The sequence below is a fragment of the Balearica regulorum genome, chromosome 1 (assembly GCF_011004875.1).
Source record: "Balearica regulorum gibbericeps isolate bBalReg1 chromosome 1, bBalReg1.pri, whole genome shotgun sequence".
Lineage (NCBI taxonomy): Eukaryota > Metazoa > Chordata > Aves > Gruiformes > Gruidae > Balearica > Balearica regulorum.
Window position 1 is genome coordinate 92,955,769 of NC_046184.1, and position 27,130 is coordinate 92,982,898.

Sequence of the window (27,130 nt, forward strand, 5' to 3'; positions counted from 1 at the left end):
ACGCTGAGGGGAAAAGGGTCCTGGAAATGGTGTCGCTGGTCCTGTGCTTCTCCCCCGGACACTCCAGCCGTCCTGTGACAGCGCTCCTGGAGCAGGTGCACGAACTTCAGTACTGAAAATCTTCCACATCAGTGAGGTTGAGACAGACCAGCCTAGCGCCCATGCCCAGGCTCATGGGGCAGAGAGATGATCTCTGTAATTTCTAGGTTTGGGTTGGGTTTTTTAAAGAGACAACAATCACTCTCTAAACTTTCCCTAAGCATCAGGCACTTCTGACTCTTCCAAGCATACAATAGCTGACGTCTAAATTATCCAGAGTTCAGAAAAGAGAGCCCACACCCTCTGCCAGCTTTACTTCTCTAGTTGTACCCTGTCTCCTCCCACCGCTTTTGAATCCATGACTTGGCAACAGTGAAGCTTATAGAAATAGTAATACAGATTTCATTGTCCTCCCACTACTGTGGCTCTTCCCCTGTTCTGAAAAATGTCTCACCTTATTTTCATAACTAGCCAGAATGGTCTGTTGACAAACAAAGGCACATGGATGCAACATCTTACTAGCACACAAAATTCAGCATCACGAGTAGTTATTTCAGTTTATTTTACTCAGATAAAAACAGAACTATAAAATGTTTGGTACATTTTATTTAGCGACATACAAGAAAGAATATAAACTGCCACATATTAAACTTGCCACAAAACAGCTGGAGAATCACCCCACTCCCCCTAAAATTATGTATCCAAAGCGGTACTTTTTTGTGGAAAATTTGTACCAGAGAGCTTGCGGTACACCAGTTTATACTGCTGCTTCTGATAATCTGTGTGGTGTAACAGAGTCACAAAGTGCTCCAAGTATTACTTTGTAGTAACTGTAACTTCCTAAACATGTTTTTGTGATTTCCCCAACATGTGTGTTCCACTTAAATGCACAGCACCCAAAATAGATAGGTATCACATATCTACATAGTCAGGATTCAAGTCCATTCAAGACAACTGTATCAACAGCTCACAAATTAGTATGTATGATGGAGAAGGTAAAATACACAGTATAAGCTAAACATGCAGAGCACCTTTTCAACGCTAGGTGTCAATTCTGTGGGTCCCCTCCCCCCCCCATACTTTAGCCCAATGGAGCTTAATATTAGCATCACTGACCAAACCCAAATCACAATTTTAATTAGCGAATGCAGATATAGTTTCCTTCATGCTAGCACTACATCAGCTCTCCTCTCAGTCACTACCAGCTTTAAAGTGTGGTTTTTTAAGCCTTTAAGGCATGTAAAATACTATTTGCTTAAGAGGAAAAAGTGCCATGATTTACTTCCACCAGCAAAAGATCTCTTCACCCCCACTTGTTGTTCCCTTCCTTTTCACTCTCTCCCATATCCCTCTATCACTGGAGTGGACCTAAATAATCTTCTATTACCAAATGAATTTTCATGCATTCATTTGCAGCCCCTTCTTCATCCTGACACTAAAATCTTTAGGAAACAAGTGCAGGAAAAATGAAAAAAAGCCAACAGACTTTAGGACTCTAATGGGGAATATAGAGGACTTCACCCCTATTTCAAAGTGGTCATAAATGCACTCACCCAGATCATGTCTGGGTGATAATAATTTGTCAGAGACTGTTTAATTTCAGTACTCTTCACTCATTTTATCCTATGGATCATAATATTTTTTGCAGTAATCCTTTCCAGAGGATTCCAAAGATAAGGCTGAAGGTGTAGTCAGGAAAAAAAAAATAATTCTAATCAATAACTTTTTACAAAATAATCCTCATAAACCCTCAGTGAGGTAGGCATGTATTAACTCTCATTCTTACATGCAGAGAACTGAGACAGAGGGAAGTCACTTCCCCGTGGCCAGAGTAAATCAGTGTCAGGAGAAACTGCAGTTAGTTCCTGCCTTTTGACCTTATGATCAATTCATTAGACTAGGCTGCCTCAAATAAAAGTGAAAGAAAATGTGTTGTTTTTATTAAGGAAACAGTCATTTAGATGGCAGTAGACTTTGTTTCCTAAAAACCTCAGGGTCTTCTCTAGGTGAAAACTGTTTCTCAAAAAACCTGGTTAAATACCAGGGTTTGGGGTGGATTGTTTCTATTAAGCCATGCAGTATAGAATATGAAGATTTTTAAACAAAAATCTCCAAGACATCAGAATGTGTACACATTCTTACCTGCCACCACCTAAAACCACAAGGCCTGCTTTTCACTAGTCATTTGCTTTTTGCACTTCATTGAGTGTAAGCAGTAAATCTAGACAAGTCTGTTTAGCTCCCCCATTCTTAAGCCCAACCATTAACATAATTTAGGATTTCCAAAAGCAATACAAATATTTGAAGTTTAATCCATGAAATGTTCGAGTTAAAACCATGACTATACATGTGATCACACTTCTATTAATATCAGAACTTAAAGAATTTTAAAAATAAACCAAAATGATGTATCTGGAATACATGTTCGCGTCCTTTTAAGGCTATATAGGATCTTGTTTCTCAAAATGCATCCAAATACCAGCATCCTTTACAGATCAGAGACTAAACACCCCTCTCCTCCCCAGCCATAAACCACTCTGGAATTTAGCAATTTGACTGCCAGGGCAGTATAACCATCATATATGGGCACCATCTGATATGTCCAACAGAAGGTCAATACAGCACAATGTGTTTCAAATATAGTACATGACTGCAGCAGCATACAGACCCCAAGTAATAGTCTTCAGAACTGCCTAGAGGAATCTGGTTGACATCAGATTAAACTAGTATTTGTGAAGAGACCTACCAGTCAGTGTGTGTGTGTGTGTGTCTAAACCTCCAGCTTTTCTCCTGCTCTGGAGTTAATGCCTCACAAATAAGGTAATTTTACCTTTATATAGTGTCAAACAAATGCAATTTCCCACCCACCCCCAATCTATCCTCAGATGAAATGAATATTCTTAAGAGTCTGGATCAGAGTTAGTAGTTGGTTATCAGCTCACAGTAGGGGAAGCCAAGCAAAATGTGTAGTTTAGGACTGATAGCTCAAAATAACTGCAGAGGAAAATCTACAGTTTTATTTTGTTTTTTTTACTGTGGATGATTTCTCAATAAAAATAAAATCATGCCAATTTTACGACTCCAGTAATCTCTTAGTATCTGAAGCAGCAATAACAAAACCTTCATAGAAGTGTTTGTGGTGGAGGGTCCAGACAATACTCCTGCCTAACCGGCAAACTAAACAGAACCCAGACTTCTTAATCGTGACAGTCTTTCTCCAATACCGTTGAAGACTACAACTCATCACCAGTCTATCATTAACTCCAGATACAGGTTAAAAAAAAAAAACACAAACAAAAAACACTGTTAGCAAAACCTGCTTGAAATGTTTTCTCTCAGGGCTACAGAAAAATTAGCCAAATTCTTTATTCCACTAGTAGTGAAACTGCCCCCCTGCCCCCCCATGGCAATAGTTACATGATCACATTATCTCCAGTCTACTTCAAGTCCATAGAAAGTCACGTTTATTTAGACTTAACACACATGGTTTCCAGTGATGCTTCTGGTTTAGGCTCCAGCTTCTCTGGGAATTCTAGTTTTTCACAGATTGTCTCCTTTACGGGTAGATACTGAGAGATCTCGTTAGGTTCCGTGAACAGGGAAGGTGGAACATGCTAAAAAGCAAAAATTTTATACGAAACAAGTGAATGAAAGGGGGGGGGGGAAGAGAAAAGAAGGTATTCCAAACCCAAACTTTTATGGACAATTAATCTATATATAATTTACCTGATTTAAACATCTGAAGTCAGGTATAATTACTAAAATTTACCTTGTAACTTCGAATGTACATACAGCCTTTTACTCCTTGTATGGATCAACAGACTCAGGCAAGGTATTTAATGTTTTTAAGCAGCAGATTACAAGAGCAGAAGAAAGTCAGAGACATTCATGAACAGCTACAATGTTTTAAAAAATATATTTATCATATGAATGTAACAAACAGCCTTTTTGAGGGTGTAGTTCTAGATGAGACTAGGAAGGGATCCCATGCTTAATATCTTCTAGCCATTGCAATGTATTGACTGGAGTAGCTCAGATTTAGCTATTGATAATTCATATACCTCAACATGTACCTTAGTTTTATGAAGCTCACCACAGGCATTTATATGAAATATTAAAACTCATTGGATTATAATGTCATATTTGAAGAAATTAGGTGGTTTCTTTAAGTTAATTAATATCTTTCTCTGGAGATTCCTGTAGACAACTTAACTTCACCACATACAAGGTATTTGATGAAAAAAAAAAAATCTATACTGAGCAAACTACCTTTAAACTTTCTAACAACATTCTTGAAGTAGTGTATCCAGAGCTATTCAAATGCAACCTGTATTTTGGCTACCCCTAACATGCAAGAAATCATACTACTGTTTCAATTATTTCAAACCTAAGAGAAGCAGGAATCTTTTTTATTATACCTGTGCAAGCTGATCTAGGGAACTGAAAACCCATATGCATTTCCTCTCTATAACAATAGGCAGTAAAAAAATATTTAACAGCATAGATGATAATTTTTAAAGATGAGGTGAAGTAAAACCTAGATCACTGATTTATATTTCAAAACCCATGAAACTATCAAAAAGCTGGTGTCTGGATTTAGGGTTTATAGGGATCATATATTGTTAAGAAATGATACAGTGCCCCTTTCCTCAAAAAGAAAAACATTTTGCAAAAATATTCCCTCAGAAGGTTAGTAACACATTAGTCACTTTTCACAGGTGAAGGAAAAGCAAGGGAGAAGGAATATAACAAGAGTAGCGAAGATGAGGTGTTGGGTCAACAGCTGCAACTCCAAATGTGCCACAAAACATTCTGAGCCATTACCAGAGTTTTAAGGTGGGCTATTAAACTTATTTGAGAAAAACTGAATGAGTGTATTACCACACAGATCTTAATCCCTAATACTACTTGCAAGCATACAACCAGCCCTGATATTTAGCATCATGGGACATGGACTACCTGATCTTGTGGCTAAATAGTTCTGTGAAAAAATAAAATAATACTTAAAAAAATCTTGTTAACTCAAAAGTAGAAAAAGTAACTCAATCCCACATCTTGTCATGTGACCAATGGATCTGAGCATTTACAAATATAAATCTGCCGTGAAATCACGAAAATAAATGTTGCACAAGCAGAAAGGTTTTTCCTCTGTATAGATTCCAAACCTAACAATGACTTACAGACACAGTATTTTCTATGCTGACCATAAAACAATTTTAAAAAGCAGACAGGAAAAAAAACATTTTAAAAATGCAGTACCTTTAAACTTGATATTTTGCTTTCTCTGGACGTGTATTCTCGCAACATGTAGGCCTTGTCAGCCTAATGGGAAAAAATGGCAAAAATTAATTACAAAATTATCATCTAGAATCAGCACAAAAGAATAATTTTAAATACACTGAATTTAGTAAGCATTTGAATTTTGTTGACCACAGACTTTCACCTGGGAGCAGAAATGTATGTTCAAATTCACAGAGAAAGATGTCTGGCAATGTTCTCTTTCCCAAAAGTCATGTTACTGCGTGCATGCATGGAAAAAAAAATAAATTCTGTGACTGAATATGCTTGTTAATCTTTACTCAGCTGAACTCCTACATCAGTATGAATAGAGCTAGACAGAATAAGCAAACCACAACTGTTACATTCTCTATTATTTATGAGATACTAGAACTCAATGTTGTATGGGCAGTTATTTGCAAGTTAAAACTTGCAGTCATTTATTAGACAAGCCAAAAACCATTTACTTGGAGACGAGGATAAGAACAATGTCACACCATTTACTGTTCCCTATTTTTCCTCTTGTACTTCCTCTCTAATCTGCATCTGTCAAATATATTTAAATGATTATTTCATATAAGGATTGCCTACTCTGCTTATACAATACCTAGCCCCATGGCATCCAGTACTTGATTGCTACTTCAGCACCACCATAATAACAAAATACATTTGAAAGTTCAGTTCAGGTAACCTCTATGCCCCTAAACATCAGTATTAAACTACAGGAGCATCATCAGCAGGTCTTCTCTGAAAGTAACATGGCAAGGGAGCATCTGTAAAATATTCATGATGGTGACTAAGGGTTTACCTCATGATGAAGCCTTGTATCATTCATCCTGATAAGTACCCCATCAACTCGCAAGAAAAACCTCAACAGCACAAAAAAGCTGGAAGGCATGACTCTCTACAAAAATAAAGACATATATTAAAAAGTTTTAATTTACGTAGGCACTTATCTACATCAGATATTCACAACCAAAGATAGAATCAGGAGCTTGCAGTGGTAAAGTCAAAATTTGGGCTGTTGATATGCTACAGCTATCATAGGACAGCAGGGCAGACAGTGTTTCAAAAGATTCTTAGGCAGGATGCAGAAAGAGGGAAAAGATTGGTCCCTGAAGCAACAGACAGAACGATTTCAAGACCACACAGTTTTCAGTAAGATTATATTTATAAGAGCAAGGATAAAAAACTCTGCATTTTAAACTTGAAATTCCATAAGGAGCAACATGCACAAAGTGACTATTTTGCATACATTAGCCAACTGAGTCACCAAGCGTCTTGCATACAGTTCTTAGTACTCACTATTTTTACACTCAAACTTGATACTCCATGATCGTGAAGTTCATCTTCAAACAGAAGTACTTCTTCAAAAAACATAATTTGTTCCCTGGCTTTCAATTTCTCTGTATTTATGTGTTCTGTTGTAGGAACAACCTAAAGAAAAGATTAAGAACAGTTAGCGTATTAATTTGTTGTCAAACTACATAAAGTTTGTCCTGATCTTTTAAATACTGCAATTGTTAGTTTTATAAAGGAAAAAGCTTTTAGGGCACTAAGCTTAAAACATCCCAAAATTCTACGAGGAAAAGTTAAAATTAAAACCAAAGTTTCCAAAAGGAAACATTGATCAAAGCAAAAGCCAGCAGTGGGAAATTCTGAATAAAGTGCCCTCTGGGTACAGGCTCAGTAGGCTTTCAGGTGCAAACAGTTCCGCTCACCTTCTGTACATGAAAACATTCAAAGATGCCTCATGTTTAACATACAAATGAGAAGTTCTGGGTTATAAGTAGTATTCCATCCACTTAGTATCTCTGGCCAACTACAAACCCTGCACAGGATTCTAATAAAGCCTTTCCATGGAAATGAAGTACCTGTGTGTTTTCCATCTCATGGTCTCCATATACGCTCATATGCTTCTGCTGCCCAAAGACTACAGACCAACAAGACATCGTTTATTTCTATGCTGCACTTTTAATTCCAGAATAACTCAAGTGATCTATAACTAATGCAATCCTAGTGAATTAATATAGCAAGTGGTCTGTATACAGTAAAGAGAAGCTTTATTTTAAAGTAAATAAAGACAAAGGAGGGCCTGTTGGTTTAGCATGAGGAGTTGCCGTTGCAGAAAAACATAAAGCCATTGAAAGCAGCCAGATCTACATATCTGCTTACACAAACTAGCAAACAAAGAGTAAAGTTATTAGAGAATGACACAGTGCTGTTGTGTGTGAGGAGCTCAGGGCTTCAGAGGGGCATCCAGCAAGTGCTGAAGATTCTCATGTGCATTACTCTCCGAGTAAGTTTTCGGTGAGGGGCATAATGGCACCCTTTTATATAATCCTAAAATGCTTTAAAAAACTAAGCTCTGAAACCAAGCCGTGACTGATAACATGGTGAGAGACACGGAAAACTCAAATTATACTTTGAAGTCAGAAACTATGAAGCCTGTAAGATTTTACAGAAGCCTATCAAAAGGTAAATGACAGCTTCTAAGCTTTGTTTGACTGAAACAATATGCAATCAACATTTAACAAGGAGAAATGGTTACCTTTAATGTAGCAGTGTCTCCCAGCAAAGTTCCTTTGTAGTCTGTTGTGTAAGTCCAATCATACGGCTTCACAACTTCCTTAGTGTGCTCAGTCTCACTCCTCAAGAAGTGAAAGAGAAAACAGCATGCGTTGTAGTAATTCTTAAAAAATCACAACCTTACATAAGATTATGTATACAATTTCCACACTCTTCAAGAAGAAAAACAGCAGCATCGTCTGTGCTGCAATGAAGATGTCAAGACTTAATCATACAGTATTGCTTCTTTTACAACATTTCCACAATAAATTATAAAACCATTACCAGAATTCCTGTGCTAACACAGTCTCAGTCCTATGAGTCAAAATAAAGATTTTAGTTGAATGTTGTTGAAAAATTTGTATTTCAAGATAATTTTTTTCTTTAAGTAGACAGAAAGCAATCTGCTGACAACACATAGCAATCATTAACACTGCTATTTGCCTTAGTTTTCATAACAGCTTTGATTTCTCTCTGTGCTTTACTTCTAGGTGCTCTGCAACTGGTTTCATAAATACTAAGCAGTACAAATAGTTCTCGTGCATGGTAATTGTTCCGCTATATTCTTAAGACTAAAATTTTGAACACGTACAGCATTTTGCACTTTGAAACGCCACACGATACAATCTTGTATTGCTCAAGGCTCTATGAGTTTGAAAAACAGAAACAACAATAAGCCATGTTAAACTTGTAGTTTATTTTTAAGAAAGCCAAGATACAACTGAAAAATATAGCTGACCCAATTTAAAAGAGAGGATGATCATGGCAAAGAAAAGCTAAATGACTTCTGTGATCACACACTGTATCTACAGTAGAACCAAACACAACACGGTCTTCAAGTTCAGTCTGTTCTTTCAACCACTTTATGACAGTTTCACATACAACACACCAGTACTTGCCTGCTGGTGATAAAATACTGTACCTGCTCTCTTGCCACTCCTCTGCACAAGCCACTTTGATCATACCTTGACAATTATTGACACATTTTAAAGCATCTGTTGCATTGAACTCAATTCCAAAACCACGATCATGCTGTATTCTTAGGACATTGTCTCCAAACATCATCTCTGGTAGGGAAGGCATGTGTAATTCATCAGCCAATCTGCACAGAAAAACAAAAGTCCCATGAAGAGAAAACAGTCAGCTATAGTTCAGTGAAAGCAGTCCTTGTTTTGGAATAAGTATTATTTAGACCATAGTAATTTAGAAGACACGTCATCATCAGGTTCTGCAACTTTGTTGTTTTCCCAGTTTAATAGAATCATGGAATCATTAAGGTTGGAAAAGACCTCTAAGATCATCAAGTCCAACTGTCAACCCAACACCACCATGCCTACTAAACCATGCCCCCAAGTGCCACGTCTACACATTTTCTGAACACCTCCAGGGATGGTGGACTCCACCACCTCTCTGGGCAGCCTGTTCCAACGCTTGACCACTATAGAATCATTAAGATTGGAAAAGAATTCTAAGATCATAAAGAAATAATAATCTGAATTGCAGAGTCATTGATCCAAAGTGACTTTTCCACCATAAAAGTATTCCTAAAACATTCCTTCTCCATCAGGCTCATCCAAAAGTCTCATCTGTGAGGAATCAAAAAAATATCTGATAAGTATGAAGTAGCAGCTTTCAACCTGTTATAGCAAACCCCTGGATGGTTCCATGAACTACTCCGGCAGATGCCCAAAAAGAAGTTTTAGGAACGAGCACTCATTGTCAGCAAGTTTAAATTCACTACACAGAGGTCCATACCTCCAAATTCAGAAGCCTACAAAAAGGGTAGGCTTTTTGAAACAACTCTGGCAGAGTATGTGAAAAATAAAGTGCAGAAGACACTACTGTACTCTACTACTTTCCCAAGCTGGGAGAGAATACATACCGGTATTTGTAACCTTAAGCATGAAAGCTGCAGCCATAGCCACAGACCCAACTGAACAAAGTACTGTGTGAACCAAATAAGCACGATCCCTGCAGAAAATATCAAACCATCCTATTTCACTTTTTGGTTTACATCAATCTTTATTCTTATTTATACATATGTATATATAGACATACACTATGCATACACACACATACATAGAACACCACTTTATATACACACTGATCTTATTTACCAAAAGGCTTCATATACTTCTTTTCCTCCCTACCACTACCTACTTTACTTATCAAGATCAAAAAGAGATACATGACATCTGGAAAGAAGAAAACTTTAGGAAATACACTAATTATGAGGAGGAGGAGGGAAGCATCCTAATCACAACTTTCACGTTGATAATAAGACATTCCTGAACAAAAGCAGTTACTTCTGTAATCCTGCATACAGAAGAACATTATGCTAACCAAACTGAAACAAAAATAGCAAATTCATAGACCTAGAGAATAAGATACTATGTCTTTTCCAGAGAAGGCAAAATAACTTTATGAACTTTTCCATCACGTGCAGGCCCCTGGACCTGCAAAGACCAACTCCAGCACAGAAAGGAGTTCTTAGCTATGGCACATTTAATCCTTCACCTTTCCACAGAGGTCACTGTGGGATTTTTGTGATATATGTTTGCCAGAAATAAAACTTCTACAGATACTAATGATGTTCCCCCAACAATAAGGCAAAATGCCAAGAGAAATACATAATAAAAGGAAACTGACTAAAAGCACTGCAATTGGATAATTCTTGACCCTTCAGATTTGAAGTGGAGGAATTGTTTTGGGAATCTCATGCTAGGTACCAAGACCTACAGAACCGCTAATTTTGGACTTCTCTTCCCTACCCTGCAAAATCCTGTGTTCTTTCAAGCTTGTGCTGTGGCTCTTGCAACTTTACTTTCCAGCCTTTTTCAACACGTTCTGAAAAACTGTGTATCCCTCAAAAACACTGAAACAGATACAGATAATTTCTGAAACTCACTGAGGTGACTATTTTAAAACAGCTACAGTTAAAGAAACTGAATAGATCGGAGGATGAGTACAGTAGGCAATTTGGCTTCTAGACTGGCAGTTCAAGTCTCCCTCTTGCTTACGGACAACGGAGAGAGTTAACATCCTCTTGATCTTAAGAATAAAGATTTTTAAGAGGCAGATCTTAATTTTATGGGTACAAAATAAGTCCTCACGAACACGCCACAAAAATGGGATACTCTAATAGTAGCCCTCTTTCCCCTGCAGGACACAGGTAGAGCTTAGCTAGATCTCGAATCCCCATTACAAAAAAATGACTATATCACAGGATTCAAGTTTTCTTATCTGTAACCGTAAAAACTAAAGGACCATTAGTCAGAAGCAGTTTGGGAACATTATTTTAAGCATTGAACATAGGATACAGATAGAAGAAGGAACATATTTTTACCTGTTTTAAGGAAGATATCTAGTGTTTTTTAAAAAAATCAGTACAATGCTGTTATGTTAAAAAATTTAACATGTACACAGTTTATGATTATAATAAAAAAAAAGTGTAACATTTCAAGACATGGGATTTTATCAAACAAATTACCCTCAGAAAAATTAAAAGCTATGTAAATGAAGATACATTTAACAAGACCAACAAAATTTCCACGTATATATTCCAGAAACTGAAATCAAGAAGTACCTGTCAAATTCAACTCCCACTAAGCTCAGCTATGGCACTACACAGCTGAACTGTTCAGTTTCACATTAGCAAATCTGACTTAAGTACTTGATGCTGACACAGGAGCGTTTTCTCCAACAGTCTGACAGCAGTGGAAATTACTACTACAAGGAGAAAGCAAATAATAAAATTTTAATGAAATCCACTATCTTAAAATAGCCATTACCACGAAATAGCTTATGACAGTCTGTGAACCACGCTTAAAAGAATCTTAATCACCATTAAAAAGCAATTAAGAAAAACAGGTTTCTAATTAGCAATCTTCGGTTCACAGAGGTCTAGATCTCCAAAACCATTAGCAATCATTAAAAAAAAAATCCTGGAAACCACCTGCAAGCCTAATCATCCCAGTTTCTCAAGCCAAAGAATCAAGCTTGCCCTCGCAAAAGGAAAGGGAAAACACACACACCCCCATCCCCCAGAACTACTGGAATAAACACACATCGTCTCGCCTGCCCAGGGGACGTTATTTATTTCTCGCACAAGGCGACAAGGCGCCCCAAACCCCTCACTGTCAGGCAGGGAGGCCCCAGCCCCACAGAGGTTCCTCCCCGCGCCCTGGGGAGGGGCAGCGAAGGTACGGTCACACCTTCCCTCCCTCCCTCCTCCACGGCCGCCCCAAGCCTGCCCCACCTCTCGGCCTGCGCCGACTTCATGATGTGCGTCCGGGCGGCGCTCAGCTTCCACGGCCCGAAGGTGAAATCGCGCCGGCTGCTCTGGAAAACGGGGTGCATGGCGGAGGCGAGGGGGAAAGCCCCGCCGAGGAGAACGCAAGAGAGGCTGGAAGCGACGGCGGCGGGGCCTGCCCCGGCCTGGCCTGGCCTGCCCCGCCTCACCTTCCCGCCGCAGCCCGTACACCCCTAACGGCAGCAACGGTGCCGCCGGAACCGCCGCATCAAGGGATTTCCGCTTCCGGGGGCGCGCTCCTGCGCGCGCAACCCGGAACCGTGCAGTGGCAGGACGTGACGTGCGGTGGGACGTGCGGTGGGGCGGGCGGTGAGGGCCGGATGTGCCGCCTGGGAGGTACCCGCGGCGCGGCTCAGCTCAGCGGGGGGTGATGGCGGCGGGTCCCGGGCTCCTCTGCGCCCCCGGAGCCGTCATGAGAGTGCGGGAGGGAGCTGCGTACCTCTTCCCGCCCGCCGCGGGAGAGGGGCGTCTCCGGCCTCTTCTGCCTGGCGGCGCCGCAGTGGGCAGCTGGGCGCGAAGAGGCAGCGAGCTCACCTGAGCCCGCTGTGCCTGAGGAACCGGGCTGCAGCGGCCGGTGCAAAATCTGCGTGTGCCCGGCGGGGGCATTCGAGCTTCCAGCCGTATTCCCGGTGGCACCAGGCCGAGCCCCGCCCGAGAGGGGCCGTTGTCCTGCCACGGGGCTGGGCGCAGAGCTCCCCCGGCTAACGCGGGTTCCTGCGGCGGTGCTGCTGATGGATGGGTAGGAGCGGCCACGGGGAGCTCTAGAGCCCTGATGCTCCTGGGCTGCGCTCCCTGGCCGTGCTCAAAGGTTCAGCAAGCATTACCTAGTTCTGACATGCAGACACCTTACGGTAGTTTAGAGATTGTACCTGTAGGTGCATGCACACTTGTGGAATCTCCTGTGCTGGTTGGGTATCTTCCTGAATGCTTTCCAAAGACTGTATTTTTAAAATGTCGAAACGTGATGGCATTGTATGCTTAAAATTCTGTAGAAAAGCATTGATGGAACTGGTTGAGAATGACATATAAATCAAAAGGACAGACTAACTCCCCAGGAACTTTACTTCGCGCTGGGCATGATGCGCAGTCCGGCTCCTTCTGTTGGGACAGGTCACAGCGTCACGGCAAGCCAAGACAATGGCCGTGGGAATACGATGCCCAAGTCATGAAAAACTCTGTCTCTCCCAAGTCACAGAGCAACCAAAACGCAGCAAAGCTCAGGTCAGAGCAGTCGTCCTCGGGGCTACGGGCCTCGCCAGGACACAGGGAAGCTGGGAGTTAGGGATGCACAAGCTTGTCATTTTATTATCCTTCACCCTTTACACTGGCCCAGCTGTACTCTGCTTCAGGTGGGGGGCAAGAACCTCTCCCCAAAGCCACCCTGTATTATTTTATATAGCATTTTGGGGTCTAGGAAGTCTAGCAATTAGGATCTGCGACTAACTTGCACTGTGTGCAGGGGCAAGTCAGTTCACCTGCTCTGTGTAAAATGGATTCCTCCCTTTAGCTGCATTCCTCCGTTTTGAGCGACCAGGGCTGCCAGGAGTCCTGCGGTGTCGGGAGCAGCGGCTGTGCCTCGGGAGCCCGCGGGGTAGACGCGGTGCCCCCCTTCAGCCGGGTCACGGCGGGACTCTTCCCGCGGCGGCGCAGAATGGCCCGGGCGGCGGAGCCCTCCCTCCCCCCGGGACGGGCCGTCCTGGAGGCTCCCCGCACCCCCCTCACGTAATGGGGCCAGCCCGCCCGCTGCGGGGGGGGCGGCCGCAGAGAAAATGGCGGGCGGGGAGGCCGGGGAGGGGGCGCGGCGGGATGAGACGGTGGGGCGGGCCGGCGGGGGCATGGCCATGGCGGGGGAGGGTCGGGCCGCGGCTCGGGGCCTGTCTGCCGGCGGCGGCTGTGGGGGTTTGGGGCGCTGTAACCCCAAACCTCCCGCACTGGTGGTGGCGGCGGGCGGTGAGTGCGGAGCCGGTATCGGCGGCCGGGGCGGGCAGTGGGAGCGGCGGCGAGACCCGCTCGCCGGGGAGGGAGGAGAGGGTCCGAGGGATGCCCGCGGCGGAGGACCCTGCCTCCACCTTTTGTTCGCTGCCGGAGGGAGCGCGGGGGCAAAATGGCGACCCCCTCCCTCACCACTGCATCTATAACTCGACACCGTTGGCTTTGTGCGTGCCGGCAAGCCTGGCCGGGCTGCCCGCAGCCGGGCAGGGATGGGATGCTTCCCCCGCCCTGGGCTGCCCTGCCCCGGGCGGGCCACCTCTCCCGGCGGGCGCCTTCTCCCCGCCTCCTCCCCCCCCGGGGTGCAGCAGGGCCGTGAGGGGACGGGGAGCAGCACAAGCCCCGGGCGTCGTTACGGTAGGGAGCGTCCGCAGCCCCTCGGGGGTAAGCCGCCTTTCCAAAACCTGCACCGGTCGAAAAGTATTGGAAGGGCTCACAGAGGAGGTGCAGGCATGTTTAGGGAGAAACTTGAGGAGAAGCGCTTCTGCAAACAGTCGGCAGGCAACTTAGCTCTTCTCTAGCGAAGCTATGTTTTACAAAGCATGGCCCAGTAACGTCTTCAATTGTGCTGTTACGAAAGCACAGATAAAAATGGAAAAAACCGCGGCTCTCCAGCCTGACGTTGCTGCCTAAGGCCACAGCGGCTGCACAGACGGAAGTGTTTCTGTGAGTACTCCTTGCTGTTTGGGAGCGATGGATGCGCACAGCCACACAGTTAGCTGAGATAACTTTCTCTGAATCTCTAATTTCCAAGAAGTGCTAATATCAACTTTATATTAATTGGTGGACTCTTTCTGGTTTGCATATTCGCATTTTTTGGTGGTGGGGTTTGTTGGGGTTTTTTTTTCAGTGCTGCAGGTGACTGAAGGATTGAATGAAGTGGATGGGAGTGCCTGTTGGAGGCAGTGGGGGAAAAGCTGCTAAGGAATTGGGAGAAACACGAAGTTTCACAAAGTGAGGTTGTGAATCAGCAGGATGGATGCGAACACTGAGAAGTCAGGGGTTAAAGGTTCTCAAAAATTTCTGTAGGGTGGAACATGGCTTAATGCAAGGAAGCATCTTTTGAGCCTCGTATATAGAAAGCCAGTTCCTCCAGCCCTTTGGTATGGGCAGTAAAAAAGAATCACCACTGTAGCTGAGGTGATTGATTATGAACATGGAGAAGTGATGTTAGGAGAGTATGTGCAATGATCCCTGAGTCTTTGAATGTTACTTAGCAACTGTTAAGAAAGAGTCAGCAGGGTATGACTAGCCAGGCATCCACAGACCACCTGCAAATGCTGCATAGGCAGAATACAAGGTAACAATCAGGATAAACAGGTGGATTTTTAAAGAAAATATATTTTTTTTAAAAAGTGAAGCAAAGACTGATAGTGACATTCTTGTTTTTTCATAGCTTAGATGAAGAGACTGAGATGCACAGCTGGTAAGTATGGCTTAGAAATAAGTAGGAACCTTAGGAAATTTTAAAGTAAAATGTGCTAATCTTCTTCCTTGTTTCACCCACCCCCCCCCCCCCCCCACCCCCCCCACTTTTTGTCTTTCAGTTTCTTTCCTGATCTAGACTTGGCACTGTCATTGACCTCTTTGGTGTATCCATAGGCAATTTCTCGTCCCTTCGCTTTCCCATCTAAAATGGTTTCCTGCATCTTACAGGTAAATTTTAATTAATGCAGGCAAAAGGCCCTCCAGCCTTCGGAGAGAGTTTGAAGAAGTCTTGCCTGAATGTTTCTGAGCGTTGTTCTGCTTCTAGCTGCTCAGCATGTCGTGGCTGCTCCAGCTCTGCACGCTCTGACCATGAGCAGCAATTCTTCCCTCAGCAATGTGAAGGGCCTGAGGAACCTCACCACGCAGGATGACGGGGCAGTCAGAGTCACAGAGTCCATTGCTATAATCGTCATTGCTATTTTCATCTGTTTGGGCAACCTGGTGATTGTCGTCACTCTCTATCGGAAGTCTTACCTTCTCACGTTGAGCAACAAGTTTGTGTTCAGCCTGACCCTCTCCAACTTTCTGCTCTCTGTACTGGTGCTACCTTTTGTTGTCACCAGCTCCATCAGGCGGGAATGGATCTTCGGAGTTGTTTGGTGCAATTTCTCAGCCCTGCTCTACATGCTGATCAGCTCAGCCAGCATGCTTACTCTTGGACTCATAGCTATAGACCGGTAAGCAGCTCTTTTCTAATGAATGCTAATGAATTGCCTAGTTGTTTCATAGAGTGACTCGGCTGTTCGTAGAGTTGAGAAGCATTGCAGTGGATGATGCTGTGTACCGTTGTAATGTCATTTTTCTTTCAGCCCCTTGCAAAATTTTGATGTGGAAGAAAGGGATGTCATCAGTAATGCAAAATGTGGACATGCATCTAGAGTTTTTTAAAACTATCAATGGTACAATAACATAGTACTTGAGAAACAAGAAGTAATGACTTAAAATTCCAGGTTATACCCTGAGCACATACTGACATGTAGGGACAGATTTAATAGCTGCATGTGTGCTTCAGCCGTTTTACAATCTTGCCTGCAAAGATATGTATTTTTACATGTAATTATTTTTATAAAGAGGGTCCCTTGAGCCCACTTTGAGGTTTGGGGAAAAGAGCTTGCTCTGCAGAGAGGACTAGATACCAACATCATTGAAATATGTTCTTTTTTAATTGTACATCCTTTGTGCTCCTGTTGACTCTTTCTTTTCTTGTCCACCAGGTACTATGCTGTCCTTTACCCAATGGTTTACCCGATGAAGATAACAGGCAACAGAGCAGTGGTAGCTCTTGTGTATGTGTGGCTACATTCCCTTATTGGCTGCCTGCCTCCCCTCTTTGGCTGGTCGTCTTTGGAGTTTGACCAATTCAAGTGGATGTGTGTGGCGGCCTGGCATAAAGAGGCTGGCTACACCGCCTTTTGGCAGATCTGGTGCGCGTTGCTGCCTTTCATGGTCATGATGATCTGCTATGGATTCATATTCCGTGTGGCAAGGATTAAGGCCCGTAAAATCCACTGTGGTAGCGTCGTCATTGTGGAGGAGGACTCCCAGAGGAATGGGAGGAAAAACTCCAGCACCTCCACATCCTCTTCTGGCAGCAGAAGGAACGCTTTCCAAGGGGTTGTCTACTCAGCCAACCAGTGCAAAGCTTTCATAACCATCTTGGTTGTCATCGGTGCTTTTGTGATTACATGGGGGCCTTACATGGTAGTAATTACATCAGAGGCACTTTGGGGAAAAAATAGTATTTCCCCTGCCTTGGAGACATTAGCTACGTGGTTGTCCTTTTCCAGTGCCATTTGCCATCCACTAATTTATGGACTGTGGAACAAGACAGTGCGCAAGGAACTGCTAGGAATGTGCTTTGGGGATCGATATTATCGCGAGTCCTTTGTTCAGCGGCATAGGACATCAAGGTTATTCAGTATTTCCAATAGGATCACAGGTAAGATGTGTGGCTGCAAAAGTCACTCTTCCTTAACACCAATAAGTAATGCTTAATATCTGTGTGTACTTGGCATGTCTCAGGGCTCTGTAAACAGTGGGTTGTTTCTGGAGAGTAAAACTATTTGATGTCTCCCCAAGTTGAAGGCCGAGAGCTTCAGTTGCTCAGAGTTTGGTCATTTTTGTTTTGTGGGGTTTTTTGTGTTTGTTTGTTGTTGTTTTAGTTTTTTGTTTGTTTTTTTAAGTAGCAATGCAATGAAATTCTGATTTTTGATCACTTTCTTGGTCCTGTTCAGAAGCAAACTTCAAAAAAATAGGACATCTTTATAAGGTGCCTTGGGACATTTCAGGCAGAGGCAGGAATTGAAGTTATTTAATTGCAAAGGAAGATCTAAAACACAGAAGGCAGGGGAGAGCAGCAAGGCATCTTTTGTGTTTTCTGCAACCTGGAATTACTGGGAGAGACTCTATCTAAATTAAAGAGTTCTGCAGCTGCAGCCACATCATAAGCTGCAAGAACTCTCTAGCACTTCTTCCTCTGGCAAATCTGTATCAAGGAGATGCTATGAGTGAATACATTAGGAACTGAGGTGGGAGGGAAAAGACGGGACATTTCTTTCTCCTTCCAAGTGACAAGAAGCTGACAGCTTTAGGTTTGTCAGGTGGCTGATGGGGAGGGAAAAAAAAAAACAACGAAGTAAAACCCAACAAAATCTTTGAGCAGGATTCAAAGACAGCACCTTTGTAGGAATCCTAGAATGCCCTCCCTTCCTGTTTTGGGGATTTGAAAGAAGCCAGGCATCTTGGTGTCCCAACTTTGCTCGTGAGCTTCCTGCCACACTAATGGCCTGTCACAGCAGCTGGTGGCTATCAGGTCATTCCTTGGCTAGAAGGTGTCTGGCAAATATCCCCATCTGTCTGAGTGCATATGCTCTGTGTTCAGCCTGGCTGGCTGATAAAATTAATGTAATTGCAGAAGGAGTGGGAGGGAGATGGTGCAGATAGAACTCCAGGGATACCTGAAAGGTGTTGACTGGATTTCGAAGATTGAAAGTCCAGATGCTGTGCACCCTGGATCAGCAGGGCAAGTTTTATATATAGAAGAGTAAATAAGGCAGTAGAGTGGGAAGAGGTTTTTACTATTGTGAAGCCCTTAAACATTCACTGTGTAATGGGAATTAAACTCTCTTACAGATTTGGGACTATCTCCTCATCTCACCGCCCTCATGGCAGGTGGGCGGCCATTAGGAAACAGCAGCAGCACAGGAGACACAGGTTTCAGCTGCTCACAGGATTCAGGTAACTAAAAGTCTCTTGCTCTCTTTTCTTGGGCAGAAGATTGCACTTGTAACTTGGCAGAACTCTCTGGGATAGCCTGTATTTACACACAGATGTCTTTTGGTAGATGGATGACATGAAGCATCTGTTCCAGCTGTACAAGAAAACTGCTGCAGTTGCTTTTTTTCCTTCCTTGCTCTCAATATATTTACTTGCAAAATATTGTTTACTCTAAGGAATGATGACCCTTCCTTGATAATGTGTCCTGGGAACAAACTCGCTGGTTTTGTGCCCTTCTTTAATTTCTATCGTTCTTCAGGGACGTTCCCTGTATCCACAAGGAACATATCAACAAAGTGCTGTGGAGAACATACTTATCTGTTTCCTAGTTTGTAAGAGACCTTGTCTTGTTCATCCTGCAGTGTAAACATAAACACTTTGGATGGTTTCAGCTTATGATTGCATCACTACTTAAGATCTCTCAGCTGAAGCTGGTTTGGAAAAGGGAGAAAGACTTCTGCTGGTAATATTCTATGCAGAACTGTAGCTAGATTTTTCTGGCAGTTAATTCAGCTACCACTCCTTAACTGCGCTGGTTATTTTAAAGAGTATTTCTGCTCTAGAGACACCAGAGGGTGATCTTCTGACGTTCGCTTGGTACTAGAGGTTTGTTTGTTACATTCATGAAGGAAGTCTATGGAGCTGTGATTTATTTTGGTATTTGTTTTATGCTGGTAGTTTTATGGCTGTTGTGGGTATTTTGCAGCTGTTTGGGATAAAAGAGAATAGCATCCTGGTAAACCTGCCTGAGTTAAGAGGATGTTGTGTTATCATCTTTTGAGGAATGGTACTGAGCAGTTCAAACAAACAAACCAACCAAATACACACCTAATGCTGTTTAAAGTGCCACTGTTTGTTATGGAGGGCATACCATCCACAGCCTGGGAATGTATACACAGCGACCACCCTTGTGAAGTACTGTTTCATGGGATGTCTTTACCGTGAGGAACTAAAGACCAGGAACTAAAGTCTTAGTCTTTGTCTTCAGTGCTGCCTGCTGCAGTATGTGATGCTGTGGTAACTTTGTCTGCCCTGGTAAACAGAAGCTGGGCTTTTCATGTTGTGAAAAACAGATGAAGTAGTAGGAGAGGAAAAAATCCAAGTCGTGCTGGCTGTATGCAAAATATTGAAGTGGGACACCAGAGTCCTGACTGCTAGAAGTGCTGCCTTAATATCAGTTATTCTGGGGACAAAGATCTGCCCTGTAAGAATAAGAAGCTAGTCTCTTCACTAGCCTTATTTGAAAAAATGCACTGAACTAGTACATTTGAAAAAATGGACTACAATTTTGGTCCATGGAAGAAAGTAATTCTTTCTTCCTGGTCCCTCTCTTCCATTGCACACTGTTTCTGGGGTGGATTCTGTACCCTTGGAGATCAGTCAGAGTCTACTGTTTTCAGTAGACATCCTCAAACCCGGCTGATCCACAGAACAGAAAGTTGTTAGCTTATTTGGGACTGTGTATTAGGGCAGCAGCTCATTCTCTTGTGTGCTGGAGGGAGGTGTGTGACAGAACACACAAGTTTCACCTTAAAAAGTTTATCATTTTGTTATATCACAGTGAATTGTCAGCAAAGAGTAGACCTATGGAGCGGTCTGTTATCTAGAGGTATGCCCCCAGCCATGCCATTTGTCTCACTTTCTGTAAAACGGCCACTGGGACTTCTTATTGCAAAAAGAATAAATTTGAGGATCAAAAAGTGGTCAAGTGGGTGAAGAGGGATTTGAAGCCACCATCTGGAGCAGTTATGAAACCTGTGAAGGCTCTTTGTCCTAGGCCTGTTGTCACACCACAGGAGTAAATGGACTGAAACTGTCACGTATCGAGTGTGCGCAAGCTATGTCTTCCTACGGCAGCTTCCCTGAGGACTGCTTACTCAGCACTGTCCTAGCGTCTCCCTGAAATGCTTGCTCTGCTTCTCCCTTACACAGCAGAGAGACCAGCATTGCGAGGGAGGACTAGGCTGCAGTCTTGCCCTTTTTTGTGAAAGTATTGCAGAGATGCTTAGACAAATTTCCTTGTGCTTGTAAACTCTATTTTATATTGGAAAGGTGCAAAGAAAATGCAGGGAGGTGAAATAGAAAAATTACTCCTACACTGAAAAAAACCCGACTCATCAGATGAAAATCATTCCTAACCAGCAAGGGCTTTTCCCCCATTAAAATACACTTCAAGAAAGTCAAAATAGGTTACTGGAGACAAATTAAATTGAATAGAAAAATTATCCAGTTCAGTTTTCCATCCAGGTCTGATTACAAGCATGACATTTGGCAGCTATGGTTGTCTGCCTCTCCAGTAGCCATTGTTAGCCTCTAGTCTTCATGAGGAGATGGGAAAGTTACCCTCAACTTCACTCTTTATTTACTGAAGGTAAGGTTTCACCTTTGTCTGCTGTCCTATTCACATTATAAGCTCTGTAGCTGAGCATTTTGGATCTGCTCGAGGTTTTAGATGGCTAATGAGAAAAGATTTCCCAGTCCCTTCAATGAAAACTCCAACCTCATTCTTTTTCTGTGCAGCGTTTAATTCAAGCTGAAATTTACTCACAAAAGCTGCGTTTAGACATCTTTTGAAGGTACTACTATAGAATGAAAAGGTTTTGCCACCACTTACAATATTGTATCCCAGTATTAAGTCTGTTTTGCTTGAGAACTCTTGCTTTGTTCCAGGAACAGATGCAATGCTTCTTGAAGATTATAGCTCAGATGGCCCTCATGCCCCACACTGCATCTGTCCCCCTCGAAGAAGGAGTTCAGTGACGTTTGAAGATGAAGTAGAGCAAATTAAAGGTGGGTTTAGGGGTAAGTATGGAAATGCTCAGAACAAACTATACTGCCTGCTCAGGAAACCTCCCAGGACCTTCAGAATTGCCTTAAAACATGTGTGACAACAGATCTGACATATTTGTTCACCTTGACATACCTGACCACTCATGCAGGTACAGCGGAAAGTAAGATCAGGCCTTTCTTTCAGTTTTCAAGTAGCAACAGACAAGCACAAGAGTGAGAAGCTGGGATTCCTTGCATATACATCATTCATGTTGCACAGCAGTATCCTCTCTGCCACTGCACTCGTCTGGTGGCTGTTGCAGCCTGTTTTCTGTTTCTCAAGGAGTACGTTTTTCCTGTCCTCATACTTTGATTCCATTATCCCAGTGTTTCTCATTTGCTGCCTCCTCTCAAGTTTGTCATTCTCAGACTTGAAATTCTTCCATTTACAGACTTTAACTGCTTGAATATAATGTCTTTCTGTCTCACTGTTTTTAATCAACTTTTACTTCATTTACTTTACTATGTTTCTCAGCAGATATGGGTGAAAATAGATCAACACGTGCACTTTTTTCCCCAGTTTACTCACTTGATGATTTTGTGCTAGCAAAGTGTTGCTGTGATCATCTGTAAAATATGGCAAAGTTACATTATCAGTTTAATGTAAGCTGATGGTTATGATAATATGGACTAGAAGACTTGATAATAACTGAATTTACTAAAGAATAAATTATTGTGGGCAGTACAAAAATGAGCAGAATGCCTTTAAGAATCAAGTAATAATAAAACCTGACTGATTTTTGTGATTCTGAAATAATGAGAAAACTCTTTCTGTGGAATTTTCTTGTCCAACATCTTAGTAAAATTCACTCTTGCCCTCTTCCCAGCATGAGCTGATTATTTTCTTGGACAAATACATTACTATATGTTTCCCATTATCTTTCTGAGTGATTTTGTAGGGGCAGGCATCTTTTTTTCAGTAAAGTTAAAGAGGGAGGTCTTAGTGCAAAAGTTCCCCACAGGTTTAGCAATTCTCCCTGGTATGTCTCAGGGGTTTCAGGATCTCTTAAGATTTTAAATTATTTCAGCAACCTCACTGAAGGATTACATTTGGATGAACACCTGTGTTGCCCAACGTGTTGGTGCACAGAGAAGTATATATATGCTACAAAAGCAACTACATCAACACTGAATAGCAGGTGTATCCAAGGTAATAAAAGGTTAGGAAGAAGCGTACTACTGTCCACAACCGCAGTTTTCAACCTCTCCTGGCACAGAGAGCTCTACAGTTTCCCCACTGGAAGTGGGTCCCACAGTGTGGCTTGAACCACTTTAAACCGAAGGACAGTAGACTGCTGATTTTAGTCACTACTTGGAAGAAGCCCATGGAATTTGGGGGCTGTTAATCCATAAATACAACGTCTGGTGTTTGCTGGGCTTAAAATATGTTATAAATTAGCTCTTAAACTGCACTGTTCATGTCAATGAAGTGTGAGATTTTAGTCCAAACTCACTTTGAGTCCCTGTAAGGCTGTAAGTCGTACTTACAGCAGAGGAAGTACAAATTGAGGGTTCTGTTCCTGTCTTCTGCATGAATTCTTGCCTGATGCCAGACAATTCCCATTGTCCCTAATCCTGAACTCTTGGTAGTAAGCAGAAACCAGGCTGTTGACTTCAGTTGGGTACAAATCCAGACCAATAAAATCCTCTGTGCATAGAGTCAGGTTCAGAAAATTATTCAACAGACACTTAACTCAAAGTTAAACATATGTGTATAAGCACGTTGCTTCATTAGATCTTTTTTTTCTTCACTTGAATTGGAGGTAATCTTTCTCTGTTTGACCTGTCGAGGTCACTGTGAAGCTTTGTGTTCATAGAATGGTTTAGAAACCCTGGGTATCGTTAGTAAATGCACTAAGGTAGTTGTTATTTTGCAGAGGGCATGATCATACCTTTACAAAAGGATCAATATTAGTCTTCAAGCATTTGCGCAGCCATGTTGATCAACTGTTAATTTTCTGATATGCATTTTTTTTCTTTTTCAGAAGCTGCAAAGAATTCTGTTCTTCATGTAAAAGCCGAAGTCCATAAATCTCTGGACAGCTATGCATCCAGTTTAGCAAGAGCTATTGAAGCTGATGTGAAAATCAGTTTGTTTGGGGAAGATGCTTTACCAGGAGCTCTGTTCCCTATGCGGACTCTTCCAGGGAGCAGTATGAACACACGGCGTGGCGTCAGGCCCCATGCTGGCCAAAGACTTCAGTTGCAGAGCATCGATGAAGGGAGTATTTGATAGGAGCACCGGAGTAAGAAAACAGAACAAAACCACTAAGCAGGACCTACTACAGCTGTTTCTTTTTTTCACAGAACCAGGACACCTTGTCTGGATGTTTTCAGTGTTTATTCAACACTTGAAACCAGCTGAATTCTGGTACTTGCAACAGCATTTTACAGCAGTATTTGTTTACTGGTTAGGGTGCTATGGACTTGTTTGTGCTATGTCTTAAATCTACCACACAGTGCACAGGAATGCAGGGTTTGGTTTCCTAAGTCTGTCAAATCTTGGGTTCGTTATTGGCCAAAGCTGATACAAGAATGAAAAAGGAAAAGCATGTGCAGTGTTTAATTCATTATTGCATTGATCCTTTTCTGACCACCAGAACAATCAGTTTATACCTGATAGCCGGAGTGCTCTGATAGGAGCTTCTGCATTGCATACTGCACACAGGCTTCCTGTCACAGGCTCCCAAATGATGGAGCCTGGACTTCACTAGGGGACAAAACCTGAACTTTTCAGACAGCTCATGCAGGTCATGGTCCTGCTTACTCTTGCTAGTGGATATTTCTGGCTGTTCAGCCATCAGAATGCTAGATCTGAAACTGGATTGTGCTTTGCTTCTGCATTATGACACACCAGCTTCTCTAGGTGTAATGGGTGGAAGCAGACCTGTGCTGGAAATGTCACGGAGACAGTATTTGAGGAAATCATCCATGCAGGGTTCTTAGTTTCTCCAAGAGCTTCATTCATTTCCCCTGTTTTGCTTTTACTGAAAGGGCACTCTATGGTAATCTTGACAGAACATAAGGTATTAACACTTGATAGTCAGGATTCATCTTTTCTAGAGAGAAAGGTTCTGAGTTTTTGTTGGTTTTTTTAGGGGAGGAGGTTGGTTTTGGTTTTTTTTTTAATCATGAGGGAACGTAGTATTTAAGCAATAGTTACCTCAGTGCGTATATTTCTTGGAGTATTAATTCATTAATCTTTAAAATTAAGAACATTTGGCACGTATATTGCACTTTGTATGCTCTTAAGCACTGTACGGACATTACCTTGTTAGGCCTGTGTGAGAGGGCTGATCAGCCCTGCTTGCCAAAGAAGGGGAACTTGCCAACAGTCAAGCTGCTGGCAATGGAACAAGCTGCGAAGGTGGGAGGGTTTGTTATGAAAAGAGGGATGAGGTGGATCATAGGAGAATGCCTGGCTTGAGGAACCTTTCTGTGCCTTCTGGGGCTGGCCCCTTTCTTTGTTGGGGGTTACAGTCCTGCCTCACTGCTTATTACAAAAAGAGGGAGACGTAAGTGAATAGGGTAATATCTTGGGGGTGGGTGTCAGTGGCAAATGGACTTAAGGACCAAGGATTTGCATTTGCTTACTCTATGTCTGCTCCCCCTGACTCCGCCTTTCCCCAGCAGTGGTTTGTATGAGTTTTTGCTGCAGATTGTTTGGAAATCAAGGACAGGATGTTTCCATCTGGGCAAAAACTGGGTGTACGCTTGTTAAATTATGGCTGTGTGTGACTTAGAGGTACAGAAGCAAACTTCTTGAGGCAGAGCCTCAGTCCAGTACTGTATTTAGACATCCTGTTTGTCTGTGTTCCCAACTCAGATATACTTTAGCACAAGCTTATGTCCATCTCTGGACAAAGCAGCTTGACTTTATGAACTAGCCTGAATTCCCATTACATTCCCATGTAAGATTTACTGCATGCTTAAAATTCAGTACACGGTTTGCTGATTAAGAGCAGGCTGTTAAAGCAAGAACACTTAAGCACCAGTAAGATGGCTGTTTGCATAATGCAGGAATGAAACAACTAATAGTATTGAGGTCCTCACTCCTGTCTTTTTTTTTTTTTTTTTTTTTTTTTTTGCTTCTAGTGTGTTAGATAAATTGGGACCTGTGGGCCCTCATAAAAAAATAATTAAAAATCCCAGTATTTGCCAGGAAATGCCCTGCACTGAGGTCGTTATTGCCATCTTAACATTACAATCACAGTTGCTCGTAGTACTCGGCACTCCTTAAGGTATACGCTTGCCTCAGGTGGCTTGAAATATTTTATCTGCATCCCTTTTATTTCATATTCCTGCTTCAAAACAAGCTGAGCAAAGTTGTCGCTGAATGTGAAAAGGACACGCGCTAGTATGAATGCATTGTGGTGGACTGAAGTTGGTGCTAGCCCAAAAGGGTGTATATTCAGGAGGAAAAATTCCTAAGGCACATGTGAAAGCACAAAATTGTTAGTACTGTGTAAAAAAGCACATTTTTCACGGAGGTACTGAGCCAAATTCAGCCTTCAGGCAGGTCAGTGGAGTTGCATCAATTTATACCCTGACTGAATTTGGCTGTCAGTGTTAATTTAGTGTAAATGTTGTTACTATTTTTGTACACACATTATAACCTTTCCCTAATTCTTTTATTACCAGAGTCATTATCTCACTTGAATTGTCTAAGAGAAGCAGTAATGAAGAAGACGCACACATTTTGTAAAACTGTATTCCCTGTCTTAAATACAAAAGGAAAAAAACCCCAATGATCTTCAGCTTCTAATGGTCGTGGTATTTGTTTACGTTACTTCAACTTTTATTTTAAAATATTTTACTTTTAAGTGTATATTGGACTCAACGGCTGAAGCTGGCAGCAGCGGGCCCTGGAACGGTGTCCGCAGTCCCGGGAGGCATCCTGGGCTGCCTGTCGGTGCGCGGCTCTACCCGGGTACGTGACTCCAGCCGCACAGCCGTTCAATTAGGTAAAAAAACCAAAACAAAACGCAAAAGGTGGGTCAGGTGCTGCGTGGCACGATGCGGCTGCCTGAACACCACGCGTGACCGTGACTGACGAGGCGGCTCCAGCCCCCCCGGGCAGCGCGGCGCGGCGCCTGCCGTTGCGGGGTGGGCTGTGGTGAAGGCCACGCCCCGCCCCTCCCGAGGCGTGCGCCTGCCGATGGCAACGCGTCTTCCTCTTCCCGCCTTTTTCCCCGGCTTTCGAAAATAGAACCTGCGCCGGGGTGAGGAGGGGGCGGGGAGCAGTGACTTCACAGAGCAGCGGCGATTGGCTTCACCGTCCCCTTGCCCCGCTCTGATTGGATGGTCTGCAGGCTCTCTGTGGGATTGGCTGATTTCAAAAGTGGGTGTGGC

The 27,130-nt window shown here is 42.8% G+C and overlaps 2 protein-coding genes across 10 annotated transcripts; one reads left to right on the forward strand and one right to left on the reverse strand.

The window, feature by feature from the left end:
- Positions 1-570: 570 nt before the first annotated feature.
- Positions 571-12,450, reverse strand: TIPRL (TOR signaling pathway regulator). Of its 2 annotated transcripts, none has more exons than XM_075766300.1 (7): positions 12,143-12,450; positions 8,807-8,986; positions 7,868-7,967; positions 6,622-6,753; positions 6,125-6,220; positions 5,299-5,361; positions 571-3,653 (listed from the first exon to the last, which is right to left on the reverse strand). In XM_075766300.1, the coding sequence occupies exons 1-7, from the start codon at positions 12,241-12,243 to the stop codon at positions 3,504-3,506; spliced, it is 822 nt and encodes a 273-aa protein (XP_075622415.1). In that variant the 5' UTR covers positions 12,244-12,450; the 3' UTR covers positions 571-3,503. The 2 variants fall into 2 exon arrangements, with proteins under 2 accessions (XP_075622415.1, XP_075622425.1); XM_075766310.1 differs by lacking the exon at positions 12,143-12,450 and adding an exon at positions 11,471-11,772.
- Positions 12,451-14,008: 1,558 nt separating this feature from the next.
- GPR161 (G protein-coupled receptor 161) lies at positions 14,009-26,537 on the forward strand. 8 transcript variants are annotated; one of them, XM_075766161.1, is made up of 9 exons: positions 14,009-14,146; positions 14,771-14,851; positions 15,582-15,611; positions 15,733-15,841; positions 15,939-16,350; positions 16,888-17,612; positions 18,806-18,910; positions 21,620-21,751; positions 23,764-26,537. In XM_075766161.1, exons 5-9 carry the CDS (start codon positions 15,983-15,985, stop codon positions 24,009-24,011), a joined length of 1,578 nt encoding a protein of 525 aa, XP_075622276.1. In that variant the 5' UTR covers positions 14,009-14,146; positions 14,771-14,851; positions 15,582-15,611; positions 15,733-15,841; positions 15,939-15,982; the 3' UTR covers positions 24,012-26,537. The 8 variants fall into 8 exon arrangements, with proteins under 8 accessions (XP_075622276.1, XP_075622295.1, XP_075622285.1 ...); XM_075766170.1 differs by having other exon boundaries at positions 14,068-14,146; positions 14,766-14,851; XM_075766198.1 differs by lacking the exon at positions 14,009-14,146 and having other exon boundaries at positions 14,196-14,851; positions 16,888-16,959; positions 17,461-17,612.
- The last annotated feature ends 593 nt before the right edge of the window (positions 26,538-27,130 follow it).

Coding starts and splice junctions, on each gene's coding strand:
- TIPRL (XM_075766300.1), bottom strand. CDS start 12,243: ATGCACCCCGTTTTCCAGAGCAGCCGGCGCGATTTCACCTTCGGGCCG. Junction 7,968..8,806: donor GAGGAGTGGCAAGAGAGCAG/GTACAGTATTTT, acceptor TCACTTCTTGAG/GAGTGAGACTGAGCACACTA. Junction 3,654..5,298: donor GCAAAATATCAAGTTTAAAG/GTACTGCATTTT, acceptor TTTGCTTTTTAG/CATGTTCCACCTTCCCTGTT.
- GPR161 (XM_075766161.1), top strand. CDS start 15,983: ATGAGCAGCAATTCTTCCCTCAGCAATGTGAAGGGCCTGAGGAACCTC. Junction 18,911..21,619: donor CAGCTGCTCACAGGATTCAG/GTAACTAAAAGT, acceptor GCTTTGTTCCAG/GAACAGATGCAATGCTTCTT. Junction 21,752..23,763: donor AATTAAAGGTGGGTTTAGGG/GTAAGTATGGAA, acceptor TTTCTTTTTCAG/AAGCTGCAAAGAATTCTGTT.